At 44.3% G+C, this 25099-nt stretch overlaps 1 protein-coding gene across 1 annotated transcript in view; it reads right to left on the bottom strand.

Annotated features, from left to right (window-relative positions):
• Positions 1 to 25099, bottom strand: part of MCF2L2 (MCF.2 cell line derived transforming sequence-like 2) — a 255131-nt gene that overhangs the window by 11627 nt on the left and 218405 nt on the right. The window contains 5 exon segments of the mRNA XM_082393922.1: positions 51 to 157; positions 533 to 621; positions 3754 to 3798; positions 23972 to 24050; positions 24223 to 24315. Coding sequence (XP_082250048.1) covers positions 51 to 157; positions 533 to 621; positions 3754 to 3798; positions 23972 to 24050; positions 24223 to 24315 — 413 coding nt within the window.

Here is a 25099-nt window from a genome sequence, read left to right as displayed (position 1 = left end):
GGAGCAATGGCTAACAAGTTCGCTTACTTTTCTTTCCGCTTCACACTCACGTGTCCTCCTCTTCGCCGCCCTCTTTCTCTCCCTGGATGCTTTCTTCCGTTTCCTGAACAGACTTGGAGGTTTCATAACTGTCGTCCAACTGGCAAAGCCCCGAGAGCTGGAAGGGAAGGGACAGGGGTGTAATGCTGCGGTTGGGTTGGGGGGCGGGTCCGGTCCACACGGCGATCCCCGCTGGCAGGGCGGGGCCACCCCAGCTTTCCTATGGGGCCACTCAGGTCCTCAGCAAGAGACCCTAATTTTGGCCAGAAACCAGGGGAACGCTAAGGAGCCGGGGATGTGGGGCCTGCTGGGCTGGAGGTCTGAGCCGCTTTGCAGATCCAGTGACCTCAGCTTCCCGGATTAGGCCGAGTCCTTAATGGGTGAGAATCATGTAAAGGAGGCAGAGGGAAGGAGGAGAGGAAGAGGGGGCAGGAGAAGCTGATGAACAGGAATGAGGGAAAATATGAAAGAGGTAAGAAGGAAAGAAATTTACACTCAGAGCACTGCTCTCCTTTTCCGTATCTTCTGGACCTTCACAATTGTCAAAGTTTTCCATGGAGATACACTCCCTGCTGGAGCAACCTTGGGGAAAGAAAAGGAAGAATTTGGCCGGCCGTGGGGGAGAGGGCGTGGGAGGACAGGCCACGCAGCCTATGGCGGGACGGAATGGGCAGCACCGGTCCCCAGGAGCCCGTTCTCGCCATCTCTCCCTCCTCTCCTGGGACTGCACTGCTTCACCTGGGCCGGGAGGAGGGGGCCTGTGATCTCCGGGTTCCCTTTTCCAGCTCAAAATTCTGTAACTGTGAGAAGACATGTCCACGTGGTGTTCACAGTCCTACCTCCTTGTCCTCCAAGAAAACGGTCATTGTCTTTTTGTGCTTGACGACCTTCCTGCCTTCCCTCCTTCCCGCCCTCCTTTCTTCCTTATGTCCTTCTCTCCCCTGATTACTGCCCATTTCCCATTTCCTTGGCAGCCTCTGCCAGAAGTCACTGCTCTCCGCGTGGGAAAATCAGAGGGACAGAAAGTACATCCTGCCTCTCTCGCCAATGAATGATTAACTTACCAATTAGCCACACCACTGTGCACCTGTTCTGTGCCAGGGCTGTTAAAGACACTGGGGAGGAACAGCAAATCCCACCAAATACTGAGCCTGCTGTATGTCTGCTGGGATGTCAGGCATTTGTCAAAAGTTAAGCCTCACACAACTGTAAGGACCTTAGCCCCATTTTACAGACGAGAAACTGAACTGAGAGAAAAATCACCCGGCTAAGTTCCCTTCTCCTGTAAACACTGCAGTTGAAATCTACACATTTCTACTTTTTTTTTTGTTTTGGTGCCGTGCCAACAAGCTTGTGGGATCTTAGTTCCCTGACCAGAGATTGAACCCAGAGATTGAACCCAGGCCCTCGCAGTGAGAGCGCGGAGTCCTAACCACTGGACCGCCGGGGAATTCCCTACACATTCCTACTCTAAAGACAGGATCTCTGTCCCCACAATGCTCCCAAGTCAGCTTAGGGAGACGAGCATCTGCAGAAAGATCTTGATCTGAGGGAGCCCCAGGTTGAGCGTCAGCTGAGTCCAATCCATCCCGCAGGAATCTGAGCGCAGGAGAGAGTTTCAGTTCCGGTGAGACTGCAGGGGGAGGGGCCTTGTGGGCAGAGGACGGGCGCAGGAGCGGAGCGGAGCGGAAGGAGCCTGCAGTTGCGGTGGGTGGGGCATAGTATCTCCGGGAGCAGGCAGCCCGCAAGAGGGAGCTCCCGACCTGCCGCCCAGAGGCTCCCGCCAAGCTGCGTTCGGGGCCCGGGGTCCTCCCGGAGCAGGGCAGGGAGGGCTGTGCGAGCACGACGGGGAGCAGCCGGGCGGCCGCTTCCTGGAGGCCTCCAGAGACCCCGCCGGACGACGCAGGGGCGAAGCCTGGTTTAATTCCTGCTCCTGGGACGTGGTGGGGTGAGCGGAGGGAGCGTGGAGGAGAAAGTGGCCCTGGGAGGCGCCCCCCACCGCCCTCCTCCAGATGTGACCGCGGGGCATCCGCAGTAACCCCCAGAGACGCCCCTTTAGGGCGGTCATCCAGCGTGGGTCCCCTTAGACCAGGAGCAGACAGTGAGGACGGAGGGATGGCGGTCTTGCTGGAAGGCTCTTAGGGAGGAACAGAGCAGGAGCAGTTGCGCCCTTGACCACCCCCTGCGTGAATAGAAGAGCTGCGTCTCCAGGGGCCGTGGCCTCAGTGCCCCAGGCAATGCCGGGTGCCAGGGACCCCAGAGCCGCCCGCTGGGAGGAGCCCGGGGTGGTAGTGGGGCTGGGTGGCAACGTGGGAACTGAAAGACGTGAGGACGAGTTCCAGCCATTCCTCGAGGTAAGTGAAATGATGACCTGGTGCCGGGGCTGCTTTCCCCTCTCTCCTGTGGACCCTGCAGGATGGGGAGGGTGAGGGGGCTTCAGCCAGGCACAGGGCTGGCACAGAGGGGCCCTCACACACTTGGCCACGCGTTGGCTGCATTATTTCAGGGTCAGCCAGGCCATTCCCTGCCTCCAGGTAAGGATCTGCCTGAGCTGGAAAGAGGACCAATCCTCCGAGCACAGTCAAGACCCAGATGCCACCTCCCTGCTGGGGACCGGCAGTGCACATGGGCTCCTCGGCTCCTGCTACCACAGGTGAGGGTGGGGGCCGCCTGGGGCCCCACAGTCCTCCAGTTTAGTCTAGGCAGGGTTTTCCATACTCCTTAGAGTGTGACCCAGGGAGGGGCAAATTTTACATCCCAACGCAGTGTACACACAGAAATACATTCACAAAATTAAAACCAACGTTTGTGGAACCATATTGCTCTTACAATGTGTGATGTCCTCATCTATTCTGTTCTGTCCTTTCTAGTCTATTCGTTTGTTCTGTTCTGTTCTTTTATTCTGTTCTATTCTATTCTGGAGACAGAGGAGGAGAGGGGCTGTGGGAGGCGGTGGGGTCACCCACAGTCTCCTCACAGGACCCTTCGAGGGAGAGTTTCTTCCGAGGCGAACTGCATCTGCCCTGGGTGGGCCCTCATGTGTCTCCCCCATGGGCCCCGGGCTCTTGGCAGCAGAGACAACACCCTATTCACCCAGTATCCCTCATGGCTCCTGGAAGAAACCCAGACTTCTTAGAACCCGCAAGCCTTGGAGAATGTCCCTCAGTCAAAGCCCCCCAGTTGTGCAGGGGAGGAAAGTGCAGCTCACGGCAGTCTTGCTGTATCTTTGTCATTTCCGTATTTAATCCCTGCCTCCTGGATTCACTGGCCATGGGCTCTGTGGTACTAAAAGTCTTAGGTACTAAGTCTTCGGTTTTATGGAGGTGGCAGCACTGAGGGGAACCCCAGATTCAGCGTCTGGCAGGTCACAGGCACCTGAGTGAATGAATGAGAGGCCCATTGCCTGGGGTAGGAGCAGGGGCTTTGGAGTCAGTCAGACCTGAGTGCAGTTTTGACTTTGCCTCTCGCTCACTGGCTGTGTGATCTTGGGTAAGCCACTTAACCTCTCTGAGCAACAGTTTCCTTGTTTCTAAAATGGGGATAATAATACCTATTTTGCAGTGTTGATGTAATGACTAGCAAAAATCCTTGTAAAGTAAAATGGAATTTAATAAATAACATGCATTATTATTATTGTTAATAGTAATTATGATAATACTAAAGAGAAGGTCTCAGAACTGCTCTGGGCACTCCAAGTGTGCTATTATTACTCACATTTTGGGGATATTTGTCTGCCATTTTCTTCATCCTCATAAACATCTGGGGGAGGAAACATTATAAAGTTAAAAAATGACTTTAATGGGAAGCAGAGTGCACACACGCACATGCACACACACACACACAGCAGAAAAGCCAAACTGTACAGACCCTTGACAAATAGTTAATTTGATTACAGCAAAATTTCAAGTTATAGTTGCGTTCTTGGAAAATGAGCAGAATGACCCTGGTACCAGCCCAGGTCCAGCAGTGTGTTCGGAAGGTATACCCTGAGTCTCTGGGGCACTCCCAGTCCATGTAGAGAATAAGCGTAAAGAGTGTTGGTGGAGAAGGACAGGAAGAATAGGAAAGGTGGGCCATGAAAATTCATGCTGATAAGGACAGGGTGCATTCTCTTTTCCCTCAGTGGGTGATCTTCATAGCACACACCACATAAATCCTAAAATATTTAGGGAATTTAGTTTTAGCACCTAGTGTTTAAAATCCTGATTTTTTTTGCTTAAAAAATTAAATTTAGGGGCTTCCCTGGTGGCGCAGTGGTTAAGAATCCGCCTGCCAATGCAGGGGACATGGGTTCTAGCCCTGGTCCGGGAAGATCCCACATGCCATGGAACAACTAAGCCTGTGCGCCACAACTATTGAGCCTGCACTCTAGAGCCCACGAGCCACAACTACTGAGCCCACGAGCCACAACTACTGAAGCCCATGCACGTAGAGCCTATGCTCCGCAACAAGAGAAGCCTCCGCAACGAGAAGCCACCACAACTAGAGAAAGCCTGCATGCAGCAACGAAGACCCAATGCAGCCAAAAATTAATTAATTAATTAAAAAATGAAATTTATTAACAAGTGAGCCCATTAGCGAGTTTAAACTATCCTCTTCAGAATACATGTTTCTGGTAAACTATAGACTTTGAAGAGAAAATTGTGGATTTTCCCTTGCTGTCCACTAGGTGGAACAAAGGGACAACTGTAGATCCTGCTAGTTCAGAGACAGCTCTTAGCCCATAGATTTCAAAGGGGCAAACTATTTCTATTTTCTTTCAAACTAGAGTTTCCTTTGTTCCTCTTTTCCTTTAAAAGAACTATCTCTATTATATGAACTAAAGCATCATTTTCACCTGGGGTTGGGGGAATGGAGAAGTAATGTGTTAAGCCCCTGGGGCTTTCCTTCCCTTCCCTGGAGGAACAGACATGGGTAACTAGTTGCTATTTAATATGCTAACAGCAATCTAGGCACCAGCCTAAGAACTTCATCGAATTCTCACAGCAAGACTATACAGTATTGCTTCCATTTTGTAAAATAATTGATGAAAAGAATTTAAGCACAAAGAAGTTAAGTAATTCATCCAGAGAGATGGAGCTGAAGTCTGTAAGCCCTCAGCGCTTGGGCCCTTAACTGTGTGCTATGCTGCTGAGCTCTTTCTCTGCCTTCTAGGAGTCAGCCGGTGGGCTCATGTTCTGCCTAATTCATCCCAGTAGCTCTCCAGAGCTCACAACAGGTGAGATCTCCAGGATGCTTCCACAGGCTGGATTAGGATCTTTTGCTTGGTGCCCCAGAGTGTAAACTTGGATGTCTAGGCTGGTCTATATTTGAAGTGTCCATTTCCTTTGCATACTTGTCTCTGGCCAAGAGGAAAGGAATCACTCCTAAACATTCAATTACTTGCTTTCAGATTCCACATATTCTCACAGCACTTTTTTTTTTTTTTAGTGAATTTTTTGTTGTCAAAGTCCCTGCCAGCTTCTACAGCAGTCCGAGCTTGCCATCTTAGACTTTCAGGGCTGCTAGGAGCTGGGGTCAAAGAAACTTCACAGTTGGGAAACTATCACCTAGCTCAGCAACCAATTGCCCTCTGATGTGTCTAGTTGGGTTTAGCCAAAGCCTTGCCCATTTCATCAGAGATTTAATGAGAATTTTTCCATAAGACTAAAATATAAAGCCCCCCAGGCAAAGGAAACAGTTGTCACGCTTGAGGAAGTCATTGATCCTGATCATCCTGAGGTGGTCAGGCTGCTACCTAATAGAGGCAGAGAAGAACGCATCTGGTGATCCACTGGGACATCTCCCAGTACTCCTCTGCCCCGCTGTAACTGTAAATGGGCAAGCAAAAGAACAATAGCTAGACAAGAGTCTGGGACACCCACTATGCATGCCACCAGCAGAAGTGCCAGATGAGGGGGAAGGGGATATAGAATGAGTGGGAGGGAGATGATGACTTAAAGGTACAACCTAAGTGCAACTGCAGCAGCAGGTGGCAGACATAGATTTAAGTTAAGTAGGACACTTACTATGTCCACTGGTGGAAATGTCCCCCTTGGGAACTAAGACCTCCAGACCCACTGAGGCTGAAGTTGCAGGAATGGGAGGACAGATTCCCCATGTGGGTCACTAGTAGTGTGATAATGAATAAGGTCACAACTCATTCAACCTTTTGGCTCCCAGATTCATATTTTCTGCTTACTGGGGTCCTGGTGCCATAAAGTGGCCATTGGTTTAAGGTATATACTGCATCCTAAGGTTAGCACCCCAACCCCTCAGTCTCAGGTCCAAACTGCTGCTCACCCTTGCCTTCAAGAGGCTATTCCATGGCTCTATCAGGTCGGCAGCTTCTGAATATGTGGTAGGACCAGTGGGTTGGTCCTGTAGTCACATGCCCATGGCTGTTCCTCTTTTGCCACAGAGTGAGTCCCCCAATCAAAACAATGTTCTATCCTTGGACAGTGTTGCAGACTGAGGCACTGAAGGCAGGAAAGGCCCATGTGTCAATCCCGTTCAGGGTGAATCACTGTACTTTCCAGCTTGGAGGATCTGATGAAATCAACTGTTCTCCTCAAGGAATAGTATCCAGCTGAGGGCTCGGCATGGATCTCTGTGCTGGCAGGTTGGACAGTCAACAGTGGCAGTAGCTAGATTGCTCTTGACGACAGGGAGCCCACGCTGCTAGGCCCATGCACAGCCTCCCATTCTGCTGCCAAAGCTTCTCCATTTATGAGCCCATTGTGCACGTACTGGGTTGCCAAGGATGAAGCTGGCTGACACCTCCTGGCCAAGTCATCTAGTCAGCTTGGTTCTTTGGTAACTTCTCTGCAATGGATGTTCTCTGGGGGGGCATTACAGCGTGGCACAAAGATCCTTACATTTTGAGCTCATGTCCGTAGGTCTATGTGCCTCTTCCCCAGTCAGATTACGTTGTAATTTGATGCTGGTTATTGTTCTAGAAGGGGATTGGGAAGGGGGTGGGGATGTATCCTGAGGAGGGCAAGCATTGTCTCGTACAGTAAGTCCCCTACATACGAACGAGTTTCGTTCTGAGAGTGTGTTCTTAAGTCCAATTTGTTCGTAAGTCCAACAAAGTTAGCCTAGGTACCCAACTAACACAATTGGCTATACAAGTACTGTACTGTAATAGGTTTATAATACTTTTCACACAAATAATACATAAAAAACAAACACAAAAAATAAAGAAAACAATTTTAATCTTACGGTACAGTACCTTGAAAAGTACAGTAGTACAGTACAACAGCTGGCATACAGGGGCTGGCATCGAGTGAACAGGCAAGAAGAGTTACTGACTGGAGGAGGGAGAAGAGGTGGGAGATGGTAGAGGTGAAGGATCATCAGCAATAGGAGACGGAGGGCAAGCTGCAAGTTCACGCACGCCTGATGTTGATGGCACAGGTTCTGGTTCCTTGCTGGATTCAATTCCATCTACCCTCTTGAAAAAATGGTCCAGTGATATCTGGGTAGTAGCTCTATTTTTCTCATCATAGGTGACACGGTAGCACTGGATTGCATTCTGAATGGCTGCTGCAACCTTTGTGTTCCATTCTACATTCGGGCCCTGTGCCTCAAAAGCTAACAGTGCCTCCTCAGACAAAGAAAATCTTGCCATTTCCTGCGTCGTGAATCTCTTCGGTTCTTCGGTTACTTCTTCCTCTTGTCGCTCCACTCTCTCAATTATTTTCACTTTTGTTTCCATTGTTACCGCTTGGCACTTCTTAGCAGTACCAACTACATCACTGCTGCTTTTACACTTGCTTCCAGACATCCTGGGCTTGAAATAAAGATACTGTACTACTGTACTCTCTACAGTACTGTACAGTAAAGTACACAAAAGCACAACCACTTGTAGAGGATGTACGCACGTGACAATGTACGCCAGACACATGAACTAACTTACGTGATTGGACACGCAAACGCACTTTCGCATCTTTGAAAGTTTGCAACTTGACTGTTGGTATGTAGGGGACTTACTGTATGTCTCATCTGAGACTTCTGCATAATCTTGCGGGGAGGAGAAGGGCCAATCTTTCAACAAGGGGGAGTGGGCCACTTCTGCCAGCCCAGGGGAACAAGGGCATGTACCCAGATATCCTCCAGTTTTAGGGTCCTATATCTTCCCTATCAGGGCCTGACTTGCCTGCTTCATCTATTGGCACTAGGGGCCCAAAATAATAAGGCAGCAGACTTGCCTAGGCTGAGAATTCATCCTTTTCTCAAGTACTGCCCTCTGCTGTAGGCGATGAGGGGCTGAACACTGGAAAGGAGGCCCTCTGATTCTCACACTGTGCTTTAAATTGGCGATTAATCTGAGGCTGTCACTTTCTTCACTCTCTTCAGTGCATCAGTGGTGCTTAGCAATAACCACCCAGTTCCATGTTCCTGATAGTTAATACTTTCCCTAAACCTCTCAAATGCTAGAGACATTGCACGAGCTGGTGCATCCCTGTCTGCCTGTATCTGATCCCAGGTCACCACCAGGGAAGGTCTTCGCAATTGAACTGCTACATAGGCCAGGGACCAGCACTTCCAACATTCCACCTACCACTAGCAATGGGGTCCTCATTGCCATTTGGCCAGCAAGTGACCCAACACCAGAATCCCATCCTTTCTAGGACCTCTCCGGGTACTAACTGTCTTAGGTCAGGTTTCCCAGAAGCAGACTGTACAAGCGAGTTAAGGAGAAAGGGCTTTCAGCTGAAATGTGTAAGGCAATGAGGGCAGAAGACAGAGCAAGGAAGAAGCCAGATGCAGACGAGGGTTCAGCCAAGGTCCAGCATCTGCCTGATCCCCTGAGAAATGCTGGAATATGGATGGCACCACAAGTGTCCCATCTTGAGGCAGAAGGGCTGGCTTTTGTACCAGCCAGCCAAGCTGCCCTTGAGGGAGGCCATAAGCTCTTAGGCATTTCTTGGCTGGATGACTCTGGTCAGCTGAAGATCGAAACTGACTGATAAAAAGGATGTGGATGAGGTCTCAACAGCCTCTACTATACTACCATGTGTGGGGTTTTTATTTATTTATTTTATTTTTAAATTTAATTTTATTTTTTAAACATCTTTACTGGAGTATAATTGCTTTACAATGTTGTGTTAATTTCTGCTGTATAACAAAGTGAATCAGCTATACATATACATATATCCCCATACCCCCTCCCTCTTGCATCTCCCTCCCACCCTCCCTATCCCACCCCTCTAGGTGGTCACAAAGCACCGAGCTGATCTCCCTGTGCTGTGCAGCTGCTTCCCACTAGCTATCTATTCTACATTTGGTAGTGTATATATGTCCATGCCACTCTCTCACTTCATCCAGCTTCCCCTTCCCCCTCCCCGTGTCCTCAAGTCCATACTCTATGTCTGCGTCTTTATTCCTGTCCTGCCCTTAGGTTCATCAGAACCATTTTTTTTTTTTAGATTCCATATATATGTGTTAGCATACGGTATTTGTTTTTCTCTTTCTGACTTACTTCACTCTGTATGACAGACTCTAGGTCCAACCACCTCACTACAAATAACTCAATTTCGTTTCTTTTTATGGCTGAGTAATATTCCATTGTATATATGTGCCACATCTTCTTTATCCATTCATCTGTCGATGGACACTTAGGGTGCTTCCATGTCCTGGCTATTGTAAATAGTGCTGCAATGAACATTGTGGTACATGACTCTTTTTGAATTATGGTTTTCTCAGGGTATATGCCCAGTAGTGAGATTGCTGGGTCATATGGTAGTTCTATTTTTAGTTTTTTTTTTTTCTTTCTATTTTTAGTTTTTTAAGGGACCTCCATACTGTTCTCCACAGTGGCTGTATCAGTTTACATTCCCACCAACAGTGCAAGAGGGTTCCCTTTTCTCCACACCCTCTCCAGCATTTACTGTTTGTAGATTTTTTGACGATGGCCATTCTGACCGGTGTGAGGTGATACCTCATTGTAGTTTTGATTTGCATTTCTCTAATGATTAATGATATTGTACGGGTTTTGATAGATACATAATGTCATGCATCCACCATTATATCATACAGAATAGTTTCACTACCCTAAAAATCTCCTGTGCTCCACCTACTCATTTCCCATCCCCTACCCTTAACCCCTGATAACTACTGATCTTTTTATTATCTCTATAGTTTTCTCTTTTCCAGAATGTCATATTTGAAATCATACAGCATGTAACCTTTTCAGATTGGTTTATTTCATTTAGCAATATGCATTTAAGTTTCCTCCATGACTTTTTATGGCTTGATAGCTCATTTTCTTTTATTGCTGAATAATATCCCATTGTATGGATGTACTACAGTTTGCAAGTCATTTAGGTAAATACCAAGGAGTATGATCGCTGGACCATCTGGTAAGATTATCTTTAGCTTTGTGAGAATCTGCCAAACTGTCTGTACTATTTTGCATTCTTGTCAGCAATGAGAGTTCCTGTTGCTCCATGTCCTCACCAGCATTTGGTATTTTCAGTGTCCTATACTACATTTACAATGTAACTCTCAGTTTTTTTGAGGTATCAGCCAATCTTTTGAAGAGCTGACTGTTTTTTGTGAACTTAACTAGTGAAAAAGTCACCAAAGCTCACATCGACCTAACAGTTACTCCCATGTTGTCTTTCTGTCCCCTGAAAGCTGCCTGCTTTCCTAGCATTGAAGGTGTGTGCATGCATGTGTGCACACAAACAGATACACACAGACACACATAAACATATATGGACACAGTCTACAACCAAGCCTAGACTAGGATACCCGTAACTAAATGTCAGCTATTCCTCTGTTCACCTCATGCCTTTGAGTCTGATGACCTTGAATTAGCTGGACAGAGATAGAAGGAAGAAAAGAAAGCACCTGGACAATCCACATCTTTATGTTTTGGGTAAAGGAGGAGTTATAACTTTATTAACTGGCTCATATCTGCAAATTTGTAGATTGTACCAATGTTGGCCCTTCTGTCCTCAAGCAAAGGGTCTTTTAAAGGTCTCTTCAAAGGATTCTTGGAACATGAAAAAGGAGTTAAACACCTCAAGAACAAAACATATTTTATGATACAAGGTGGATAAGCCCAATATTCTAATAGTCCTTGATAATCTGAAGAGTCACTGTTGAGCGGGAAGCTAAGTATGACTTGATCAGCGACAGTATCGGGGGATAAAGCCAATTATTTAAGAGATGAAAATATTGTTTATCTTTTCTTAAAAGCATTTTTCACAAGCCAATTACGTCTCCATAGGAAAACAAAACAAATATTTCATATCTCACAGAGATTCTGCTACATAAAGGAACAGGTCTTATCATGTGAAGAAAATTTAGGGACTGAATTTCATGAACTCTCACCAGCCACAATTTTTCTCAAGCCTTACTTTTCCTAGTCTGTACTAAGAAGAAAATAGGTAATTTTTCATTTTTCAAATATACAATTTTATAACACACATACACACCCTAATTGAGAATAACAGCCTTATTAAATGGCATTGCCATTAGTATTTGTTAACCAGTACTGAAAATTCAATTTCTTAATTATGTGGTCGTCTTCCTGTTAATTTGCCATATCCTGCTCATTAGCATCCAAGGCTCTAGAAGTCTGAAGAGGAAACATACACTAGTTAGCCTTGTGCTGGAGTAGGGGGTGGTCTGTGTATGTTTCCTTAATGACAAGGAATTTGTAGTTTATAGGTGCTCAATAAATGTATTTTGAACTAAAATTCCTTTCAGAGCCCTTTTCCAAATAAAGTGTATACCTGAAGACATACTACATGTCCCACCAAACTAATCACATGATAATCTAAAACCAAAGTCTCAAATACTAAATTCCCAATACTTTGATTATGGGCAGTGGTAAAAGCATAATCTTTTGGAAAAGATTATCTTTAAATAGTCAAGGAAAGAAAAGATGACAACCAAAACAGCACATTCAAGCCCCATAAACACATAATCTATTGTCATTAAAATACAAAATATAAAAATGCCTCCACATTTGTTTTTCTTTTTGATCCCATGCCCAATTCTGCCTACCAGAAAACTGACACACAAAGAAGTTAGAGCTGAAATCTTGTGAGGAAACCCCTGATCAAGTGCTCCTAACCTTTCCAAGGAAAGCTTTGGGAGGAGATGAAGTCCATAAACCCTGGATAGAGCAAGAAATACAGTGCCCCCATCCAGTGTCTTCATTCCAAAGCAGGGACATTCTGGCAATGCTCTTAGCCTACAACCATTTCCTTAAGAGGACAGCTCTTCCAAAGAGGAAGTTACTTCTCAATGTGAAACATTTGCCTTTCATTTTAATTCTGGCCTAACTGGATCTATGCAAATGAATAGCAGGAAGCTGATTTTATACCTTTCTTCTTACTCACATAATTAAGGAAGGGCTGAGAATCCAGCAATGTCTTCCTCAGCTTCTAAGCAGCTGGTATCACCCCATTGCTTTCATGCCCCACTCTCCCATCAGATCCTACCTTTAATCTGGCATGTGCTAGGGACTGAGACTTCCTTGCTACTGGTAGCTCTTTCCATATTTTCAATCCAGGGTGCAAATTCCACTTCACTGCCTTTGCTTTAGAGAAATATACATGACCTCACTACACTAGTTCTGTACTAGTTGAAGTGGTGCTGGCTCACACCAGATTATCCCCAGCTAAAGCCTTATGGACCTGCTTCCTCCTCCTCCTCTACCTGTGGTATAGAATTGCCCCAGCTCTCTGGTGACCTTCAGCAAAGGAATGTTCAAGGGATACCACCTGCTGGATTATATAGTTAACACCTAACTGGCTGCAAATCTGAAGTGAGGAGATGGAATCCCCTTTCATTGTCTCAAAAGCTGTTTCAAGTGCTCAACAAATAAGCACTTGCTAGGCACTGGAGGTCTGAGATGAATAAGATGTGCCCTGAGCTAACCCTCATCACCTCCTAGCTCTGCTTGCAGAGTGGTCTGCTAGCCTGATGTGATTATTCAACCAGTTTTTTAATTTGTTTATTCACTAAATATTTACTGAGCACTTACATGAGTGCCAGGCCCTTGTATAATATGAGGCCCATGGGAAGCTAAAACTAATAAGACAACCTCTATGCCCTAGAGGAAATTCATGGTCTAATGGGGAGGAAAACTTAAACACATCATAAAATTATAATACAGCACATTAAATGCTGTGATAGGGTACTCCTTAAGGGAGTGGGTACAGAGAGGAGGGAGACTCAGCTGTCCACCAGAGCCCTCACCCCTTGCCATCACTATCATCTCTTTGTTTTAGGGCCTGGGGTGCCTCTATTAGGAACAGGCCAAATGAGCCTAAAAAACTAAGCAGGCTGTACCTGAACTGGATCACAGGCTACAGGTTTCTTCAACAAGCATTTATGGGGTACGTCCTGAGTGCCTTGGAGGGGGAGAGGAATCAGAGATGGAGAGTTTCTAAGGAATAGATGGGGTAAGGAGCACCAGTGAGAACTGAACCCTGAAAGAATACCCTGCGTGTATCTTCCTCCAGACAGGGAGGAATGAAGAGAGGAACAATGAGGGTCAGGAGAGTTCTGGGTGGAATGAGGGAAGCTGAACCAGTTAACATGCAAAGTGGGAGGCAGGGCAGTCAAGTGAAAATAGGAGTAGAATTGGAGGTCCTCAGAGGAAAGTTCCAGAAAACAGCCAGAAGCAAAGGCATTTACGGGAGGTTTCAGAACGGCAGGTATGACTCAACTGCAACTCAGCAAGCAAGCATTAGGAAAGATACCCTAGGCTGGCAGTGGGGTCAGGGAGCTAATATACTTTAATTAGAAAAATTAAATTAAAATTTAATTGGAAATCCCTTGTAATAAGCTAAGTGTTGAAGAAAATCAATGAAAGCAATGATGTAGAATCAATAGGAACTATCTGCAACATTTAACACTTGTTTAAAAAAAAAAAAATCAGTACACACCTAGTGCTCACTTCAAACTGTATATTCCCCCGGCCTGAAATGAAAAAAACAAAAAAACAAAAAAACGCAGCACTCTCAAATGTAAGCCAATTTGAATAGATTTTACATGTTGATTTTATACACATGTACACACAGAATACTATAAAAATTGATGAAAGTGTGTAGATCTTGGTCTTATTTTCTTAGTAATTTGGAAAACCTTTCTGCAGTCCTGGCTTACTTGGCCTTGGCAACCCCTCCCACTTCTCTGCCCATCCTGCTGCGTCCCCTGTGTGCCTTGATTCTCAGTCCATCCACGTTTCCACAGTTAGCTCCATTAGCACTGAATTAAGAAATAAACAATGGGCCCATTAAGTGCTCACTTTTTCCACCCGAGCCCAAATTACATGGCTTGGTAAGGCAAACATCATGCGTTTCTGGGACAGGATGAGAATCACATTCTTTGTTCGGGTGTTGTCCCAGCTGTGAGAACAGCACCAGGTCTCAACCTCCAGTGTCCCTCACCGCCTGCACCTGCATTAAACCCAAACTGATACTCGAGGCTTACCTCCTTCTCTCTCAACCTCATTTCCTTCCACTCTACCCATGAACCTCTCAAGCCAGGCTCCAAGTCATCACTGAACATGCTCCCTCGACGGCAGCTCGGTGATTTCAAAGGTTCGTGGGTCCACCTTTATTATGCATGTGACGGCACGAGCTGCCCAGTTGCTAGGATGGGCCTGCGGCCTTGTACGATGGCTTGTGCCACAAAGGGGCTTTGCCTTGTACCACGCGCCGTGCTGCCCCTGCGAAGCCGCCTGCCGCCAGAGCCCCTGCCCGGTGAGCCTCATCTCCCAGTGTCCCTAGGCCTCCCTGTCACACGGGGTCAGGCCACACGGGAGGAGGCTGTCCCAAACCACAGGGCCTGCCGCCCTCCTTGACTTGCACCACCACGTCCCACGCGTCGGGTTACGCTCTTCTCTTCCCAGCCCAGAGCCTCTCTGACTCTGTAACTGCCTCTGGGCACAGGCCCCTTCTGCCTGGCTGTCTCCAGAGGCCCTGTCTCCACACCCTCAGTGGCTCCCAGGGCCCGTCCTGTCGCCTTAGAGGCCCTCGTCGCTGGGGGCCCAGAGGCCTTTCCCAGAGGTCCCGGAGTTATCGTGCCCAGCAGTCCCGGTGGCTGAAGGTGGGGTCGGGCGGTGTAGGAATGAACTGGGGTGATAATGCGTGGGTGTCAGAGCTGTGTGAGTGCTGGGCAGGGGTGAGGTCCTGATGCTCCTGATCTGGCAACCTCTGAAGCCTCCCTCCCCTGTCGCCTGATGCCCCTGAGTCTGCGTTCTGCCCTGGAGTCTCATCTCTCGGGGACCAGCCCAAGGCCCCACTCCCGCTCACTCACCCACAGTGCGCGGAGGCCCCTCTGAATTCCTAGAGCCCTTGCTGTGGGCATCACTCGCAGTGACATTTCATCAGACCCTGCTTGGTGAGCCAGGCTCAGGAGACCTGGTCCTGCTGCAGGAAAGCTGTGTGAAATTGGCCCTCAGTTGCCCTGCCTGTGAAAGGAAGGGGCTGGGACCACACCTCTGGGCTGATCTTACAGTTCAGTTTTTTTTTTTTTTTAATCTAAATTACTTGCTAGCGTCTGGTTCTGCTTCTTATCTATATTTTACATTCCTGTCACAACCTAGAGCACACAGTGCTAGGACTTGAGGAAGACTTAAGAAATGTGTTTCTGAATTATTAACTGAATAAATGCCATGACCTTACAACAAACGTGTTTTTCTGTGGGGCAGGGAAGGGCAGGGTGATCTAGTTAAAAATCTAGATTGTAGATTAAGCTCAATATTGTTAAGATGTCACTTCACCAAATTGATCTATAGATTTTACACAATCCCAATCAAGATCCCAGCAAGCTTTCTTATAGAAATCAACAAGCTGATTCTAAACTACATACAGCAATGTAAAGGATATAGAATAGCCAAAACAACTTTAAAAAGGAAAAACAACGTCAAAGGACTCAAATGATCTGATTTTAAGACATTATAAAGCTACAGTAATCAAGATAGTAAGGTACTGATGTCAAGGCAGACAAATAGATCAATTAAACAGAATACAGCATCCAGCAATAGATGCACTTACATAAAGAGTCAATTGGTGGAAGAAGAGTCTTTTTAACAATGGTAGTAGAACAACAATTAATGTGCACAAAATTGAACTTTGATTGACACTTTATACCATACACCATAAAAACCCCTCAGAATAGATCAGAGACCTAAATGTAAAACTTAAACTATAAACCATCTAGGAGAAAACATAGGAGAAAATCTTTGTGACCTTTAGACAAATATTTCTCAGGCACAACACCAACAGTACGATCCATAATTTTTTAAAAATTGTATTTCATAAAACTTAAAATCTTCTGCCCTTAAAAAGGTACTCTTAAGAGAATGAAAAGCTAAGCTACATACTGAAAGACAATATTTGCAAAGTATATATCCAATAAAGGACTTGTATTTAGAATATATTAAAGAAAACTCTCAAAACTAAATAATAAGAAAACAAGAAGATACATGTATGGTACGGAAGCACACAAAAAGACGCTCAACCATTAATCAAAGCAAATTAAAACCTCAGTAACATGCCACTACACACCTATTAGAAGGCTTAAAATTTTAAAAGACTGACAATACCAAGTGTTGGTGAGGATGTGGAGCAAATGGAACTTTCATACACTGCTGTGGGAGTATAAGATGGTATAACCACACTGGAAAATAGCTTAGCCATTTCTTAAAAAATTAAACATGCACCTGCCATCTGGCCTAACCGTTACACTCTTAGGTATTTACCCAAGAGAAATGAAAACCTAAGTCCATGAGAAGATTTGTACTCAAATGTTCATAGCAGCATTATCCAGAATAGCCCCTCAAAAGTGGAAAGAAACCAAATGTTCATTAACAGGTAAATGGATACGTAAACTGGGTATATCCAAACAATGGAATGCTACACAGCAATTAAAAGGAATGTACTATTGCTACACAAAGCAACATGAATGCATCTCAAAATAATTATGCTGTGACTTCCCTCGTGGCGCAGTGGTTAAGAATCCACCTGCCGATGCAGAGGGGACACGGGTTCGAGCCCTGGTCTGGGAATATTCCACATGCCGCGGAGCAACTAAGCCCATGCGCCACAACTACTGAGCCTGCGCTCTAGAGTCCGCGTGCCACAACTCCTGAAGCCTGCGCGCCTAGAGCCCGTGCTCCGCAATAAGAGCAGCTACCGCAATGAGAAGGCCGCGCACCACAATGAAGGGTGTTCACCGCAACTAGAGAAAGCCTGCGTGCAGCAACAAAGACCCAACGCAGCCAAAAATAAATTAAAAAAAAAAAAAAAAGCTAGGCCAAAAAAAGTACATGCTATATATTTTCTTTATGGAATTTTAGAAAAATCAAAGTAATCTATAGTGATAGAAATGAGATCAGTGATCACCTGGAGAGCTGTAGGGGGGTAAGAGAGGGGCAAGAGAAAGGTAATAAAAAGAGACATGAGGAGAATTTTGGGGGTGAAATAAGTGTTCATTATCTTGATTGTGTGATGCTTTCACAGGTATGTACATATGTCAAAATTTATCAAATTGTATACTTTAAATATGTGCAATTTATTATGTCAATTATACCTCAATAAAGCTGTATTTTTTTTCAATAAAACTGTTTTAAAAATTGTAGTTTAAGGCCTCTGCTCAGAAACTTTAATAAGCTACAATGCATATTCCCAGGCATAAGCCCTGGCTATCCTAATTCTACAGTTCTAGGCTAGGACCCAGAATCTGCATTTGACCCAAGCTCTTCAAGTAATTCCAGTGCAGGCTGTCCCTGAACCACCCTTTGTGAAACACTGGTCTAGGGAGTAAGGATTTCTAGAACAATATTGTTATTAGAATGTTTGTTTCTGGGGAAAATAAGTAACTTTTTCTACTAGGGTTGTTATATGTTTCTGTATTATGCCCCCAGAGCACGCATATTCCATTACTGTAACAAATATTTAGCATACTATTAAAAGTTCAAAAGCAAAATTAAGTCATAGTTTTTTTCCAATCTTACCTTCATATAAATTAAAATTAACTACATGATCTTGTTACCATTTCCTGGCAGAGGCCTACAGAGCAAATCGAGAAATTAGGCCACTTGGTTGTAACTGAAAACCAATGTGGTGGTTTTTCCAATCACACTTCTTATCTTTTTCTTCATCTTACGACTCACACCCACCCTCACATCCTCCTGACTAGTTCATGATCAGAGAATACACAGAAAGAGCGTGAAATGGTTTCATTCCTGCTAAGTCTCTGAAGACAAACTTATCTTTTCACATTTACATAATTTTTCTTAGTAAACAACAAAAATCGTTGCCAGTATAAATGATAGGAGATAGGTTTTCCACATGAGACTAGCATCTCTTAACCCTAGCAACATTACCTGAAGGAGATATTAGAACTCAATTGATGAAGCTTGTTGTGGATTTTCCTATCTAATATCACTTGAGAAGACAAATGTGAAAGGGTAAAGCCTATGCAAAGATGATTTTTAATGATTAAAGGGAATACAGTGAGTGACATCTGTGAAAATGGTGCAGGGAAAAAAAAACCCTCCAAAAATTCTCTCCTCAATGAAAGCATGGAAAAAACTGACAAAAATAGTCAGACACAATATTTTCAGAATGCTGGAAATTAAACAAAGGCAATTAGGAGAGCATTAATTCAAGAAGAATGGATGAATCTCAGTATGACCAGTGAGCTCTGTGGTGTCTTAGTTGCCCTAGTCCCATCTCACCCCTTCTTCTCGGTGGTGGCCTTGGAAGCCAACAGCCTGCAATCATGGTGAAAATTAGCAAGCTAGCACCTGTAGGAAGGGACAGAACAGGGTTGGAGCTCCTTCAAAGTCTCATTCCCAGTAGATTGTCATTATTTGAGTTGTCTGGGGATTCCCTGGAATATCCTACTTGCAAGGCTGTCTTTATTAACCCAACTAAGAGCTTGCTCAGTGTGAAAAGCCTTTTCCCCAGGGGCATTTATAGAAAATGTCCAGGGTGATTGTTTAACTTCTTGGCTGCTTGAGGCACTGGATATCAGCTGGGGCAAAAATAGGCTAATCAATAAGTTTAAAAGGAAAAACTTAAGAATAAGATATCCATAGTGGTTTTGAAAACCTCCAAATATTCCTGAGAATCTAGAAGTCCACTGTGCACATGCCCAGGGTTGTGTGCATGCTCAGGAAAAATCTTAGCAGGGCTTATGCTCTCACCTTGGCTGATCTTGAGGCTCTGCACAAACAGGAAGTGAAGGCTAACGTGGAATTGTCACCTGTCTGGCTGAATATTGAAGGTGTGCTTCAAAATCCATGTAGAGGGACTCCCCTGGTGGCGCAGTGGTTAAGAATCCATCTGCCAATGCAGGGGACACGGGTTTGAGCCCTGGTCCGGGAAGATCCCACATGCTGCAGAGCAACTAAGCCCGTGTGCCACAAATACTGAACCTGAGCTCTAGAGCCCACGAGCCACAACTACTGAGCCCGTGTGCCATAACTACTGAAGCCCACACCCCGAGAGCCCATGCTCCACAACAAGAGAAGCCACCACAATGAGAAGCCTGCACACTGCAATGAAGAGTAGCCCCCGCTCGCCGCAACTAGAGAAAGCCTGTGTGCAACAATGGAGACCCAATGCAGCCAAAAAATAAAATATAAATAAATAAATAAATTTGTTTAAAAAAAATCCACAGAGCCCCTTGGCAAAGACTGGAATGCTTTTTGGTTTCAGGTGTTTAAGGAAATCTCTGCCCAGTCATGAACCAAGCAGAGAATTCAGTGGCTACACATGACAATGAATACAGATTTTATAGAATTGTTTCAGAAAAGTCAGTAAATAAACAAAAACAACAACAACAAATAGCAACAATAGCAAACACTGGAGATGGAGGAGAATCTGATTTCCAGAGTTGCCATATCATGTTATTTTAAATGTCCAGTTTTCAAAGAAAAATTATGACATGTGCAGAGAAACAAGAAAGTATAGCCCATACACAGAAAAAAAAGCAGTCAATAGAAACTGTCCCTGAGGAAGCCAAGATACTGCACTTCACAGACCAAGGCTTTAAACCAGCTTTAAAAAAAAATGTTTAGAATGAAAGGAAACCATACATAAAGAACTAAAGAAAAGTATGAAAACAAAATCTCATCAAATAGAGAATATAAATAGAGAGAAATTATATTTAAAAAGGGCCAAATAGATGTTTTGGGTTGAAAAGTATAATAACTTAAATGAAAAATTCACTAGAGTGGCTCAATAGCAGATTTGAGCAGGCAGAAGAAAGAATCAGAGAACTTAGATATGGGTCAATTGAAACTATCCAATTTGAGGAAGAGAAAGAAAAAGAATGAAAAAAAAATGAACAGAGACTTAAAGACCTATAGGACACCAACAAGCATATCAACATACCAAGTATATCAAGCATAATGGAAATGCCAGAGGAGAGAAAAAAGGGACTGAAAGAATACTTAAAGAAATAATGGGCAAAGACTTCCAAACTTTGATGAAAAATGCTAATCTATATATCCAAGATGATCTACAAACTCCAAGAAATAAAAACTCAGAGACCCACACCTATACCTAACATAATCAAACTGTCAAAAGACAAAGAAAGGAGAGACAGCCCAGATGGCAGAGTAGGAAGACTGTGAGCTCACCTCCTTTCATGGCCACACCAAAATTAAAACTATTTACAGAGCAACTATTGATGAGAACCACCTGAAGATTAGCAGAAAAGATTTTCCACAACTAAAGATATAAAGAAGGAACCACAATGAGATGGGTAGGAGGGGCAGAGAAGCAGTATAGTCAAAAGCAGTATAGGCAACCCACAAACGGGAGTATAATCACAATTGCAGAAGTTTTCCCTAAGGAGCAAGAGGTACAAGTCCCATGTTGAGCACCCCAGCTCAGTGGTCCTGCACCGGGAAGATGAGCCCCCAGAGTGTCTGGCTTTGAAGGCCAGTGGGGATTACTTTTGGGAGAGTTAGAGGGCTCTAGGAAATAGAGGCTCTACTTTTAAAGAGCATGCACAAAATCTCACATGCTCCAAGACCCAGGGCAGAAGAAATAGTTTGAAAGGAGCCTGGGTCAGACCCACTTGATAATCTTGGAGAGCTTCCCAGAGAGGTAAGAGGCAACTGGGACTCCCCCTGGGAATATAGATGCTGGCAGCAGCCATCTTTAGGAGCTCATTCTACCATGATGACACTGGTGCTGGCAAGTGCCACTTTGGAATCCTCCCTCTAGATGATTAGTTCTGGGGCACAGCCCCACCCAGCAGCAGGCCTGATGCCCTAGGACCCCATGAGCCTCCAGCCATTCAGAGATCTAGCCCCACCCACCAGAAGGCCCGGGACCCAGACCCACTCACCAGTGGGCCGGCACTAGTCCTGGGAACCCCTGAGCCGTGTAGCCAGTTGTGCCAGGACCTAGCACTGCTTACCAGAAGGTAGGCAGCCTCCTCCAAGAGGCAGAGCCTGGCAGCAAACTGGGATGGGGGCCAGCCCTGCTTACAAGTGTGCTTACAGTAGTCAGCCTCATCACAACAGAAGGGTCCACACAGCCCACATAGGAGGCAGCCCTAGAGCACATCACTCTGGTGACCAAAGAGAAGCGGGCTGTTGGGTCCCAAAGAGCATCTCCTACATAAGGCCACTTCTCTGACATTGGGAAATGTAACTGACTTACCTAGAATATATAAAAATAAAAACAGAGAATTAGGCAAAATGAGGTGACAGAGGAATATGTTCCAAATGAAGGAACAAGATAAAACCCCAGAAGAAATATTAGGGAATACTTATTACTTATCTACCCAATAAAGAGCTCAAGGTAATGATCATAAAATGCTCAATGAGCCCAAAAGAAAAATAGATGAACACAGAGAGAAATTTTTAAAGAGTTAGAAAATATAAAGAACCAAGCAGAGCTGAAGAATACAATAATTAAAACAAAATATACACTAGAAGGAATCAACAGTAGATTAGATGATACAGAGGAGCGGATCAGCAAACTGGAAGACAGAATACTGGAAATCACCCAAGCTGACCAGAAAAAAGAAAAGGAATTATAAAAAATGAGGATACTTTAAGAGACCTCTGGGACAACATCAAGCATGTTAACATTTGCACTATAGGGGTTCCAGAAAGAGAAGAGAGAGAGAAAGGGGCAGATAACTTATTTGAAGATATAATAGCTGAAAACTTCCCTAGCCTGGGGAAGGAAACAGACATCCAGGTCCAGGAAGCACAGAGAGTCCCAAACAAGATAAACCCAAAGAGATCCACACTAAGACACGTTGTAATTAAATTGGTAAAAAATAACAATAAAGAGAGAATCTTAAAAGCAGCAAGGGAAAAGCAACTAGTTACATAAAGTTGCAGGATATGAAAGTAATATACACAAATTTGTTGTATTTCTATACACTAACAATGACCTATCAGAAAGAGAAATCAAGAAAAAAATCTAATTTACAATTGCATCAAAAAGAATAAAACACCTAGGAATAAATCTAACCAAGGAGAGAAGACTATAAGACATTGATGAAAGAACCTGAGGACAACACAAACAAATGGAAAGTTATACCATGCTCATGGATTGGAAGAATCAATATTGTTAAAATGACCATGCTCCCCAAGACAATCTACAGATTCAATGCAATTCCTATCAAAATACCAATGGCATTTTTCACAGAAGTAGAAGAAATAATTCCAAATTTGTATGGAAACAAAAGATCCTGAATAGCCAAAACAATCTTGAGAAAGAAGAACAAAGCTGGCAGTATCATGAGCCATGATTTCAAACTATACTACAAAGATACGGTAATCAAAACAATATAGTAGTGGCACAAAAACAGACACATAGATCAATGGAATAGAATAGAGAGCCCAGAAATAAACCCACACTTATGTGGGCAATTAATCTATGACAAAGGAGGCGAGAAAGAATATACAATGCGAAAAAGACAGCGTCTCAAATAAATGGTGTTAGGAAAACCAGACAGCTACATGTGAAGGAATCAAATTGGATTACTTTCTCATACCATATACAAAAATAAACTCAAAATGAATTAAAGACTTAAATGTAAGACCCGAAGCCATAAAACTCCTGAAAGAAAACATAGGCAGTATACTTTTTTTTTTCCCCTGTGCCGTGTGGCATGTGGGATCTCAGTTTCCTGACCAGGGATTGAACCCATGCCCCCTGCAGTGGAAATTCAGAGTCTTAGCCACTGGACCACCAAGGAAGTCCCAGGCAGTATACTTTTTGACATAAATTATAGCAATACTTTGTGTATAGAAATACTGAACCACTGTGTTGTGCACCTGGAACAAACATAGTTTTGTAGGTCAATTACCCTTTCATTAAAAAAAAAAAAAAAGACAGAGAATCTGGAAAGCAGCAAGAGAAAAGCAATTTGTCACATGCAAAGAATCTTTAATAAGATAAGTAGCTTAACTCATATCATAAACTATGGAGGCCACAAAACAGTGGGATGACAAAAGTGCTTAAAGGAAAAGACTGTCAGCAGAGAATTCTATATCTATGGCTAACTGATTTTCATCAAGTGTGCTGTCTTGGTTCAGGCTGCTATAACAAAATACCATGGACTGGGTGGCTTATAAATGACTGAAGTTTATTTCTCACAGTTCTGGAGGTTGGAAGTCTGAGATGAGGGTGCCAGCATGGTTGAGTTCTGGCGAAGACCCTCCTCTGGGCTGCAGATTGTTGACTTCTGATTGAGAAAATTGGATCTTGGCAATTGGGAATGTGGGAGTATGTGTGAAAGGGACATGCTCACAACCACAAAAACCCACACACAATCTAAAGCATCCACAGGTGCTTCCAGGTACTATGAAAATGTGCCCACAGTTTTTTTCTAGGCAAAGCATTTTCTTTAACAATATCCCCAATCTCCATACCCACTACAAAGTTGGAATCAGTATAACTCTCCAGACTAAAGTCAGCAAGGGTAACCTTACCTTTCATATTGTTTTGTTGTTCCAGCAATAATTTACTTATTTCTGAAAACCAACAATCTCTGATTTCTTTTGAAGCTGCCTGCAATTACAAATAAGAAAATACTATGAGTATCAGATCACCTGGTGCATTAATTGGACAGGACTTTTATTCTCTGGGTGACCTTTAGAATGTGATAGAAAACACTGGTTGAGTCATGGGAACACGATAGGGAAAGGGAAAAGGACACCTATGGGGAAGGCATGAATTTTACCTGTAGGATGTATTTCTCAAGTCCATTTTGGTTGGCAATTTCAAACTTTCTGTTGCTCCCCCTTCCAAGTTGGCGAATTGAAAGTGTCATTAACTATTGTAAAGAAAGAAGAAAATTTTCTGTACCATCTTTTCTGATTAAAAAATTATCCCTGTCAGCCACTCTAATCTTTGCTACCCTTGATTACTCTCTTCTTCCATCTTCCTTCCAAGTGTTTTGCTGTCCTCTGTTAACAGCCCCAAGGAGCATAAAACATAACCTGGTACAGTGTCATTTGTCTTGTCTGTTTCAGAGGACAAGACAGACTATATGTTTCCATATGCAGAGCTGTAGCCTTCAACTTTAAGCAAAAAGATTATCTCTCCTTTAATACCTGAGTATTTCACAAATCTCTACATAGTAGTAACTGAATTAGCATCCATTAAGAAACAAAAATAACAAAAAGTACTATGAATAAACTACCAATTTTAATCACAAGAGCACGTGTGTGTGTGCGTGTGATCGCTAGCTATGAAATATTTCTTATATGGGTGAGAGGCAATGTTTGGTGTGGACATGGGTTCCTACACCCCCAGGGTCAGGATATTGCCTACACTTGCATGCAAAGATGCGTGGTTGAGAAGATGAAATCCAGCCCATGCTCTAATCTCCAAGGCGTTCAATCCTCTGCCTGGAGGAAAGAGGGTACTTTTTAATTAGTTTGTCCAGACAGGCTGCCATTGGGTCCCTTTTCTCCACCCAGCACAAAGGCACCTCTGTGCCAGCGCTGGCCCTATCTAGTGGCTGATTACAAGCTCTGACTCTGGAATCAGGCCTGTGTGTGGATTCTCGCTCTGTTGTGTGGCATTTGGTAAGTTAACCTCACCTCAGTTTCCTT

Source organism: Balaenoptera borealis (genome assembly GCF_965194805.1).
Source record: "Balaenoptera borealis genome assembly, chromosome: 5".
Taxonomy (NCBI): Eukaryota; Metazoa; Chordata; class Mammalia; order Artiodactyla; family Balaenopteridae; genus Balaenoptera; species Balaenoptera borealis.
The sequence above is the reverse complement of the archived record's forward strand: the minus strand, read 5'-3'. Positions and strand labels throughout refer to the sequence as shown.